Consider the following 12,067-nt stretch of genomic DNA (forward strand, 5'->3'; position numbering starts at 1 on the left):
GGTTGCGGTTTTTGTGAGATGGTTGAAAGTTTGAGAGGTGGTGAAGGCAGATGGTAGAAGGCAAAGGGCTGCGACGGTGGGAGGTGTCCGGGTTTTAAGTCGTTGTTGCCCAGGACTTGGTGAACCAGCGCCAACGCTGGGAGCAGAGACGGGAGCAAAGCCTTGTGTGTGGGTTGAGCCCTGGTGTGAGCTGCGCCGTAGTATCGCGGGACTCTCGAAGCTATGTTGGTCGGCAGCGTCCTCGAAAGCGAGTCTGTTGGTTCGAGATTATAATACGCAAGTAAGCCGAAGGAAGGTAGGAAGGTGTTGCTGTCGAACGGGACGATGTATGGATGAGGCTTGAGACACTTGGGAAGAGAAATTGAGTCAAGCTTTGGAAAGGATAGGGCGATGTGAATGTTGAAGATATTCACGGACGCACCGAGGGCTTATATGGCAGTCGGCAGTACAGAGAGCATAGCGTGGTGGAGGTTCGGCCCATATCCAGCCAAGCCAGGCATGACGACGGGGAATAGACAGTGGCTACTACCCCTGTCAGCCTGGTATAATACATGGCACGTATACCCCGTCGGACGAGACATGGGCACATGGCATGGGGCCAAGGGCACAGACCGCCAAGGGGACGGCACGGCAGAACCATGTCCATGTCTGTCAACCAACATGTACCATTGTACCCAGACCGTCCCATCACCCGCTGCAGAAAGAAATTAGTGGGTGGACTGTCCCTGGGTACTTCGCATCTTCGTACCTTTGGTATCCTAGTGCCCTCCAGCGGCAGGCAGGCACAGCCCGAGCATGTGTCTATTCATAGAGCCGGCCAGCCGGTCTGGCAGTTGGTACTAATAGCATCAGCGCGAGTAAGTACCTACCACATTGCAGACAGGCTGAGGACCGTCGAGGTGATGAGCCCTCAAAATCCTAGGCCCGGCAGCTTCTCGTTGAGTCGATCTGCTTACACGACAGCGTTCTTCCAAGACAGTCGTCGAGGGAGGACTGGTCTGTGTACCCCCCCTACGGATGCCAGGTCAGTCAGGTTCAACAGAGGCGTGGGGCAACAAAATTTGGGGGGGGGGGAGGGGGTGGAAGTCGAAGCGCTAATGCGTAGCACTCGCCAGAGTGTGGAGTGTGGAGTGCGGACGAGGTCGCCTCTCCAAGTGATAACGACAAGCTACATGGTAATACTCGTCGTACATGCTATGCAGTACATAATACAGTACGTACCGACGTCTGCCAGCTCTGAAAAGTTGAGGTAAAATGGACTCATGGAGGGTGTGCTAGGGTGTGTACAGGGGCACCGATGAGGCCCAGGGGCCCCAGTGGCCACCCAGTGGGTGCGAGATGGCTCTTGTCCCCCGTACCCCCTCCGTGCGTACGGAGTACTCGTACTCGTAGGTAGGTAGGTTTTCAAGAACAGGCTCCAGGCTCCAGCGTTGCCCACGACCTGATGGTAGCCACCTGGTATTATGACTGCATGCAGAACTCCATAGGTAATAACACAGTGAACTCAGAGGGGCAGTTGACGGGCTCAATTGCCCGCTGGCAGTGAGTGCTGCACTGCTGAGTGCAACGGTACTCGTACGAATACAAGGCCCAATATAGTACTCGTACTGCAGCACCCGCCCCAGTCGCAGTGCACAAGCGCGCGTGTTCGGGGGGAGCGGTCCCTCTCATCATTTCCCACCAAGCGTCTACGTCGTAAGCGAGGAGTGGCATTCGTGCCTTGCCTATCCGTACGGACACACGTTGTGTTGTAAGGTAGGTAGGTACTGGTAACGCGCCCTCGGTATGTGTCGGCGGCGTCTATGTCGCGGCAAGCATCTGCATGTGCACGAAGACACACGGACCGTGGCAACGTGGGTGAAGAGCTCGTCTGTCAATGGCCGTCGGCACTCCTTATCTCGACGCCTTCGCATCTCTGTTGGACCTACCTCCGTAGTTAGTTAGTGTCGACTGTGTCCTAGTAAGTGGTCCGTGTCATCACAGCTCCCCCAGCCGTACGTCTACCACTGGCTCGCTGCACGGCACTGTTAGTCCTGTCAAAGTGGCCGGGGTCTGGGCATGGTCCTGTCGACAGGCCCAAGGTCACAACTGGTGCAGAATGCCCGCCTGGGGGGCCCCATGTCGTCCACTCTTGTGGTTGGTCATCGGTCGCCCGTGGTCGCTGCTTGGTCTTCGGCTTATGTACATATCCGTACACACTCGTAGAAGTATGATCGGGGTGAGACGACGACAGCCGAGCAGCCTTTCTTGACTTGGTTCCTGTCTTAGCTGCAGGCCCGGCAAACCCGCCTGCCCGCCCAGCCAACCCACCTGCGCACATCTTCAATCAGACGATGGCGCTGCGGGAAGGCTTGTCCCCGGAGTGCCGGCATCGAGATGGGCTGAGAGCCTCGGATTGCCTCATCTTGGCTTGCCTCACCTCACCTTACAGGCTACCGCAGGACATTCCACCCTCCAACAGGTCGTCCCCAGTACGAGTAGTCCTGTTCTGCCCGGCTACGATAATAGCACCTGCATGAGCGCCGGTCTGCCAATTGCCTTATGCTGTGCCGTATTACTCCGTGTGTTGGGGGCGAAGATGAAAACACCAGTTCTCAGTTGACGCAACTCGCAAGTCAAATCGGAATATCCACCCGCGGATCATCACCCACGGTTCACTCCTAGAGGGAAAAGTCCAGGTGTAGGTCCAGGTGTAGGTCCAGGTGTAGGTCACATTCGCCGCTCTTGGTGCTTGTTTGGGTAATACTCATCCGGATGCCCTCCACCATTACGGATCGCCACGCGACGCATCGTAGAGCCCTCTCGCAGAAGAGGGACCGGACTCTCCGCACAAGCTTACAGTACCCCTCCCAAGAATCACATATGTCTCAGAAGTATAGGACTCTGCTCCCGGATTCGGCAGATATAGAGGAGGCGTCGAAGCACATGGTACGGAGTGCGCAGAAGGACTCGGGATCTTGGGGGTTGCCGGTCATAGATGTCCGCGTGGCGAGCCAACCTACCAAACCTAGCCAACCTGTTCATGGGAGCCAAGCAGCGCCCAGGCGGGTGATGACGATCGTTAATATTTGGGGCCATGGCGTGAAATCAGGGTGCATCAACCTGGCCTTACTAGAGTGCGCAAGCTGATGTCGGGGTCTTGGCTCTGCCGTCTTGAGCTCTTGGCCCACCGTTGAGCCCCGAGACATAGACGAGGAGACACAACAACGAGTGAGGACAGACTTTGTTTCATGTCGCAAGAGCTTAAGGTTGTCGGAATTCTCTACGAGTACTATATTGGACCCATTTTCCTCAGGCGTTTCGCGTTTCCAAGTTTCTAGCGCAAGTTCTGAATTCCCTCGTGCTTCCTAGTATTACATGTATTCTCCATCGTGATATGAAATGGAAGCTTCACCCCAGGTTTGCCTCCTCGTTATTTTTATCGCAAGACCCTGTCTCCTGCTTCCTCCACAGCCTGCGAGGAGTTCCTGCCCTGTCTAGATTCTAGAAAGGTAAGAACCACCATCGCTTGTTTCACGCATGGCGGAAGGAACTCCACGCTGAGATCCGCCGTCGCTAAAACCCCCAGTGGCTATATCTATTTAGCCTGTCGGTGGTTGCTCCCTGGACATTTCACACCAAGCACTCTTGCTACTACCTACCCAAGGTGGTAATAGTGATATTGGCTGGTAATAGTATACAGGCCACCTCGGGTTCCCCAGTGTGATGCCACGATTTGCGCCGTGTCTCGGTCTGAACAGTCGACCAACAAACCCCGAGACCACCAACAGAAGCTCCCCTGCCGTCCCTTAGGGTGCTGCGGGCGTATCAGCCTTGATTACTCGTACCCGTACGTACTTGAAGGCTTTGCCATGTTATGCATATCAGCAGCCTCCCGGGCTCGTGCTGACGGAAACCCTCGTTGCATCTGGTATTCCGAGACAATCAGACAAATCTCAGGGCGCGCAGGCCCGGTCACCAGATCTAACCGAGCAAACTGCAACGGAGGATTTGACAGGGTGCCGGCAGATGCAACACTCGGGAATATGGACCCTTCGCACTCATCCATTGTAATCCCAGTTCATGGATCAAACCCCCAGGCGAACAATCAAGGATCCCGATATAGCAATGCCTCATGAGGATGATGTTCGGACAATTGATTGGGGCCCGATGCGAGAGCGCAAAACACTTCTTTTATCCTCCAGAGTCCAGATGCTGAAGAGGTGTACGACACAATAAGGCCCTCGATGCCCTCCGATTCCCCATCGAGCTAACCCAGCTCAATGCACACGGCAGTGAGCAGTGAATTGTCGCCGACCTGGCCCTATGTCAGCCGTTTCTATCTTTGGTGACGCAAGGGACACTGGGCCATGGGCATTGGCTGGCGTCTATACAACCCAATCACCAGCACGTTTCAACTGGAGACAAACGCGCACTAAAATCGGGCCCTAGAAGTAGGAGGCGATCAAATGGACCGGGGGGAAAGAAGTTGACAAAGAGCCAATGGACGTTGCATTGGCGATCAGCAACCAAAATTTTGTGGCTGCAGACAAATGGCGAGTCGGCGAATCGGAGCCCTTCAATATTCGGCTGCCTGGCGAAAGGGGTGGCAGAAGTAACTGGGAGCTGTCTGGTGGCAGCCCATCACACTTCACAGGAAACCCTTTCGGTTTCCCCAGTTGCCCAGCTGCACAGCAATCTATCTGTCTCCGTGTGTAATCGGTTGCTGTCCAACCTCTATCAGGTCTCAGTCTGAGTGAGAAATAGCTGAGCATCACACCAGCTCATTCCCAATGCTGGTAGTATTTTTGGCGTCCTCGACTCGCGACTCGACCTGGGCGCCAGGCTGAGGTCTGAATCTGCTGCATCACCACCAACCAACTGTATATTACTACAGACTGCCATCATCCTGCTCGGCATCCTATTATGCAAATGCAAGGGACATTCTGGCCCAAGAGTTGCCACTCTTCCTGCAGTTCTCCTCGACGAGCGGGTTGAGCGGGTTGGCGGATTGGGGGCTGTAGAGAAACAGGGGTTCGTCAGCGGGGCCAGCCGTGCTATTCCCTTCCGGCTCTAGACCACATGGCACCTGGCCCCATATGACGTCGATCCTTCCGGTTGACGTCTTTGGTAGCTAATGCAGAAGACAGTGTTAAAATAACAGTGTGTATTATTAAACACTGTCCACATCATCCCACTTTTGCCCACCTCGACTCGACGACCTGTCCTGGCCCAGTCCACGTTGTGGCGACGAACATTTGCAGGTCGACTGCAACCAGGGCCACCATCTATTCGTAGCATCACGCCGTTACATCGACTCGTGGCTCTGGCTCTGGCTCTGTACATTTCCCACATTCTTCACGATATCTCAATTGGCTCCTGCGGCGCCCATTGCAGACTCTGTAACAAAAGGTACGCGACGAAACAAACGCGGCAGACGTCAATCAGTTCTCGACCCGATCCTGCCAACCAGTCTACGAGTACTCGTACTATAGCCCGCTGCTCGCTGATCGTTGCTCGCTTCTCGGTACTACTCGCATGGTGGACGACAGGGAGATTGCCCTTAGCCTCTTCACGATGGACCCAACGCTCGACCGAAAGGGCAAGTCGGCTGCTAGCGTCTGCACCCCGATGAGAGTTTCGGTCCCTGACCTCTCACCAGGTCTCCTCTAGCACTTTTATTAGACAGTCAATCCCGAGTTGGTGGTATCCCTCAGACCCCAGGTCAGCCAATTTCCAAACGGGTGCCGAAGGGCCAGAGACGCCAGAGGCTACATCGCAACGCCGCATCGCCCTCACCGTGGGATGCGACTCCTACGAGCCTGCGAGGTACTATGAACGATGGCACAGTCCCCACGTCTCTATGGGCCATCTTAAACCCTTTTGGCCTGGTTGGGGTTGCATTGACAATTTGCTGTCTCACTCTGGCACTGCTCGCGACGAAGCAGTATCCATCTGTGACGGGCGCCCTGAGATTAGCGTCACTCATCAGAGTGTCATGAGATTGATTGTCCCGAAGATCGAGACCCGATCCACGGGGGCGTCTGAAGTCACATCATGAGGCCTGCAGGCGTATACAATGTTTGCACTAGCTGCACACTATCAACCACAGCCATGATGCTCTCCAACGAGAGAAGGCGCAACGAGGCCGGAAGGACGCAGTCTCGAGGCCACACTTCCGGAGAACCCGCGTATGAGTACAACGATAGATCAGGGACAGTTCTCGAACCTCCAACTTCTTCGAATCCTTTGGTCATGTTGGATCGTCAGGTGCCTTGCATACTAGCGTAGCCTTACGAAAAGCCCCCTCGACCCTGCATGCCTTCGAATGACAAGACCCTGCCCGAGTTACCCAGTATTACAAGTAATTGGTATTGGTTCATAACGAGTGTTTGGAAAACCGGCTGGGTGACCAGGGAGCAGACTACCACTCTCAAGGGCACTATACATAGTACTTAGTACTACCATCCACTTTGACTGGCAGTGACAGACAGATATATGCTACGATAGCCGCATCTGTATCCTTACCTGCCTATTCAACACCCCCTGTCAACGTTCTCATTGTGCTCGACGCTGCAGAGCCGCTGCCGGGAGGCATGGGATACGCTCCAAAATATGACACGCAGGAGCTGTCATCGGCTCCCAAAGTGTCCAAAACGCTGCTATAATTAAGCTCCACGATGGGCTTACGCCCAGCTGCCGCACCACCAAATCCCGTTTTGGACACTTCCAATCCCGAACCTTCAGGGGATTCCATGCTCTCTCTCTCTCTCTGCCACGGTACCGAATGCCGAACAGGGAGCCACACAAAGCCTTCTGGCCAATCAATCGATTGATGATAGGGGTCCAGGGTCCTCCAGGCAGCGATTTGTTCTGTATTTCCGTGGTTTGGTCCATGCTATTAACGGTTTCCGTAAAAGATCTCCGGATTCTCGCATCTTTACGACGTTTTGGTCTATTAGTCAAATAAGGCTTCACAAGAAACATGAAGGCATTCTCGACCAACAGTATTACGAGTATACCCCAATTTCCGAGCAACCCCAAGATCGGGAAAAACATTTGCGTTGAATGGCTGGATTACCATTAAAGTACGCGCAACCGCACCGTGCAAAAAAAAATCAGACAGCAAGGAGTCTAACCCTGGGCGATGTATACAAGTACCCAAGCATGCTCTATCGTCGGCCGAAATCTGAGTCCCACGGCACTACAGAGACCGAGTTGCCGAGGAAAGTCGCCGTCAGAATCTTAAAATATCCTCCCAGCCACATCCTCAGGAACAAGGAGTTGCCAGCCACAGATGATCAACCATTCTGAAACGCGGTGTGCTGGGCCGCCCCGAAACAAAGGGGTTGCAGAGCCTGGGGCGTACTCGTACGAGTACTCGTACACGACGGCCTGGCAGAGCCCTTCGGGTGTGGCTGGATGGCTGAACTTGCCTGCAACCTGGGGTAGCCCTCAGCTCCAGCCTGACGGCAGTACCTCATGCAGTAGTAGTATTCTGAGTCTGAGGCGAAGGGACCTCTCAGCTCCCAAATCCCATTGGCCCCCAACCACCGGATACCCTTAATATCCAACGACATTTCTCGGACACGGTATCCGTACATACAGACATGACTCCTGCTATCACTCTATACGCATCTCTGTCATCTCACCCCACGCGGGAGCTGAACTCAGGGTGGAGATGAACCTCTTCCTTCACTGCAAATTGATACTTACTTTGTTTAACCATCGACAGTCAGCAGGTACCAGCGGGGTACCGGGAGATTCGGCGTCGGCGTGTCAAAGTGCCCCTTAGCCTTGCTTGGATGCTCAACGTGGATTCCAATCCTTCTGCTACTACCGGCGCTGCCAGGGTTGCCTTGGCGCTGCCACACCCGCATGCAAACTAGCTATGCTTTGTGTGGTCCTCGCTCAGGGCGACACATGGAAAACGTTGGCTGTTCCAGCGGACCCCGACCCCGGTGCTGGGAAGCACTTCGGGGAGAGCGCCACGCATGCATCACTGCAACGCTCGACAACTACGTTATCCCCTACACACGACATCGCTTGCCCCTTCGGATACTTGAGATTGCCAGGATTGAAGCTGCAGCCCGTGTAAGCGACCAGAAATACCTTTTTACACTTTGCTAGCTTTGACAGGCGGTATTCTCCGACTTCCTCCTGGCCTCACTTGCAGTAGCTCCGGGATTGCGCTTACACGCACGCCTTGGAAGATTAGACGCCATTGACGCCTCTCCACCAGAGTGTCTATTTTCACAGAATGTTGGGTTCCCGAGTCATGATGATCATGGTATTTCTTGGAGGGGGTGGTTTATCTTTGCGACGAAACATGCCCGATTCTCCCTCCCTAAGGTCAGATCTGAAACCGATCCCAAGTGCATGATAGCTTCTTGGGCTGTTTCGAGCGCCCCGCGACGTCATGGGACGTGACGTTGCCTCATGGAGGCAGGGCCCCAGTCCCTTGCTTCCCCCCAGAGGACGTGTGGGTGTGGTGGCCAAGTCGGTTCTCCGCGTGCCCCCAAAGGACCCTCACACGCCAGGCCATGACAAATGCCGGTTCCCTTGTTTCAACAGCCACGATGCCGCCCCTCCGCCCCCTCCACTGGTGAACACTGTACGTACCTAACCATATGGCGCAGGCAGGTGCCCAGACCGTGGTGGGGTTGCCTCGAGCAACGACAGATCAAGGCCAAGTTCCTCCATCAGATGTCCAATGCGTCCATCTTTGCCAAGTTGCCACGGGGTGTTCCCCCTGGGTATGGCGCAGGTGAGACCTGGTCGGGAAGTCGAAAGCCCGCCAACAATCAAACTTATGGTCAGCAAGATTTCTGCTTTTGGGCCGTTGGTACTAGCATGTACTATTTGTCATTGGCGAGGACTCGAGGCTGCCGAAATGCAGAGGTAACGGCACATCGAACTGACACATTGGGGGCCATTTGCAGGTCTGGCTGACAAGCCGCCTTGTGTTGGTGCACATAAATGCAGTCGCCATTTGAATATCTTACCAACGCTGAAGGATGGGAAGCAAAGATTGGGGGTGCATCCCGCCGTATCATCGATAATTTCCGCCATACTATCGACAATCCGACTTGTCGTTCCGATCCTGTGCCGCGATCCCTAAAACGAAGCTCGAAAAGAAGCCCCAGTTGGTCTTCTCTGTCAGAAGATGCAACTGGGGCCGCAGAAGTGGCGGCCGTGGGATCACCCGCATCGTCTGGAGTTGCTTGAGCGAGTACGAGTAATAGGTACAACGTCTCGAAGTCAAGCTCCCCATGGAGCGTGCTCAAGCATCCACTGATTCGCATCCAACATGCCTTCTCCAGATAGCCGGTGGGGGCGCCCGCTTTAGGGGTTCGTCGTGCTAGTGTTATGGTGCTTGCTTGGCCGAGCGCCACGCATTCGGAGTCTCCGAGACATGCACCCAAAGCGGCCGACTTGCACATCGTTGGCACACACGCAGAAAGGGGCTTGCATCCAGTTCTCACAAATGCCATGAGCCTTCATACTCGGCCGCGTTTCGCCCATTTTATTCCTACTTGCGATCGGAGTCCTACTCGTAGGTGGGTTTGACCAGCCCGATCGCCAACTTTTTTGTTCCTCCCGGACAGTTGACTCTTGGGCTAACGACTAAAATCTAGTTAACTCTAGCAGCGGCATCCCCGAGCGTCGTTGATTGCTAGTACTCGTACTACGTACAATCGAACATGTGTGTGATCGCCGACGCAGCGACAAGCAGTTGATTTTTGGCTTGGGTTCGGCAGCCCATGCCATGCATCTCCCGTGTTTGATATTATACCTGGATCGACTTGGGTGTACCCTTCTAGGCATCAAAGTTGACCAGGTTCGCCCAGGCATCAATTGCATGCATGCCCATGAAAATGGTCGACATCTTCAACTAGGTGTAAAGCCAGGGTCTCCCCGCAGTGTTGATTGTCGTCCAGGACTCCATGTCTCCTCGTCCGTCCAGTCGGAGGATATTAGTCCCATCTCGTGCTCGGCGCTGCTCCGGCCTTCTTGAGACGAGTTATACCTATTGCCCATTAGTCCTTACTAGGCATGTCCAAAGCAGCGGCGAATTGATGGTTTCATTGCAATTTGACCGAGAGCCCGGCTTCGGTGCGACGGGCTTCGGGCGTGCCGCCCCCCAAGCTAGCAAAGACTTGTCGCGGCAGACATGTGCCCGTGGATACAGAGCAGCGTGGCGGGCGGCTGTCTAGTAGGCGGGTCCCAATGGGTATTGCGACGGCTGCTTGGGCACTTGGTGCATTTTCCAGCGACCAAGTCTCTTGCCCGGGCGTGTTCTACTCGTACATGTGACAGCCGCACAAGCCCGATGGTCATGGCGCTGACTGAGAGGAGAGACCTTTGCAAAGTGCTAATGATCCAGACCCAATACTACCAGAACGTTCGTACCTGCGTGCTACTGCTGATGATGGCTGGACGTTAAACTCAGCTCAGCCCTGAACCCCGCCCTCGCCATGTGCTACATAGAGGGGGTCGGTGTTTGAGACAAGGCCACGGGTCGTTTGATGTTGTCTTTCATCAGGGATCCCAATGTGCCAGTAGATTGGGAGCTACATGGAACCAGGAGGGCCCTTGGTTATTGTAAGTCATGTGGTTCTGTGATCATGATGCTGGTGTGTGTTTAATTGGAGGCTCTCGTGCATTTATTTTGTTGATAGAGCATATTGTGACATTCTTACACGGCGACATATGGTACAGTAGCCAGACATCTTTGATTAGCACTGGGTGAATTTGGCAAATTAACCTCATGACCATTTCAAATAAATATGGATAAATCGGGCTTGGGATCGTAAAGAAAACAATGCTTGCCCATTGTTTGTTTCTAGGCCATGATCCGGGAGAGAGGCCATCAACTAAGTTGTTTTCCTCAGTGGCATGGTCTAGGGTATTTGGGCGAGGACAGATGCTCCGTTCACGGGCCTGGTCTAGGGTAGATCATAAACCGGACGCTGGCAGCCACAGCAGCCGCAAACAGCCACAACAGCCAGCCACAGCAGCCACATACCCCACATCCGCCCCTCCTTTGACAGAGGTACCCGCCCGTGCCTAAAGAAGCGCGGATCTCGAAAGAGTCATCGCGGTCAAAGACGATACATTGCATTCCAGCCCATCGACACTCTGGCCTCTTCCGCGTCGTAACCGCGTATCGAGTCCAGCCCAGCCTTCTTCCCCAAAGGGACCGCCCATTTCTGAGCGCCCACAACGACACGCTGTCCCTTTCGCGATAGCTCCGAGATACACGCAGCTTCTGGCGCGTCCCCAGCATCAGGCAGCCAAGGTAGCTTGTTACTTGCTTGGGCACGCGTATAAGAGCAACCCGACATCAGAAAAACACCGCTCGAACATCCCGACTCGCAAACCCAAAGACCCCTCCTCCCCCCGGAGCCATATACTGCATCCCAAGCCTTCACGCCCCCAACACCCCACAGTCACACAACAGGCACAAGCACACCACCACCACCACCACCACCACCACCATCATGGCTTCCTTCATGGTCGACCTCTGGGAGTCCATCTTCACCCCGGGCCCCACGGCGCCCCTCCTCAAGGCCGCCAACGCGTCCTTCGCCGCCCTCCAGGCCGTCCTCCTCGCGCTCCTCGTCGCGACCTACAGCGTGCACTTTGTCGTGCTGTCGATCCTGTGCGCGGGGCTGTGGTGGTCCGTCAACTGGTTCGCCGTGGAGCTCAAGGCCGCGCAGCTGCAGAAGGAGGCGGAGGAGCAAAGGGAGGAGGAGGAGGAAGCGAGGCGGAAGGCACAGGGGCGGAGGGCCGACGATAGCAGCGACACCGAGGTCGAGACGGAGAAAGCGGTCGGCGCCAAGGCGGACGCGTCGGCGTCGGCCGAGGTGGAGGCGCAGGAGCAGACGGGCGAGCTGAAGAAGAGGGGCGAGAGGCGCTCGCCTTGGGGCACGCAGTCGAGCGTCAGCACAGAGGATGAGTGGGAGAAGGTCTCACAGGACGAGCAGGAGAAGGATAAATAGAGAAAGGGCCCGCGTGGATGGACGGCCGGAGCCGCTGGCTTCGGGACAGGTGGAGGCTGCTCAGGGACGGAGGAAGGAAGTCC

The 12,067-nt window shown here is 55.2% G+C and overlaps 1 protein-coding gene across 1 annotated transcript; it reads left to right on the plus strand.

Moving 5' to 3' along the window:
* Positions 1-11,483: 11,483 nt before the first annotated feature.
* On the plus strand, positions 11,484-11,984 carry PKR1 (ER protein Pkr1-domain-containing protein; the record flags this gene model as incomplete). The annotated part of the gene is made up of 1 exon (XM_083190050.1): positions 11,484-11,984. The coding sequence occupies one exon, from the start codon at positions 11,484-11,486 to the stop codon at positions 11,982-11,984; it is 501 nt and encodes a 166-aa protein (XP_083053909.1).
* Between the last annotated feature and the right edge of the window lie 83 nt (positions 11,985-12,067).

This window comes from Amphichorda felina, assembly GCF_050947745.1.
Source record: "Amphichorda felina strain 45539 chromosome Unknown scaffold_1, whole genome shotgun sequence".
Lineage (NCBI taxonomy): Eukaryota > Fungi > Ascomycota > Sordariomycetes > Hypocreales > Bionectriaceae > Amphichorda > Amphichorda felina.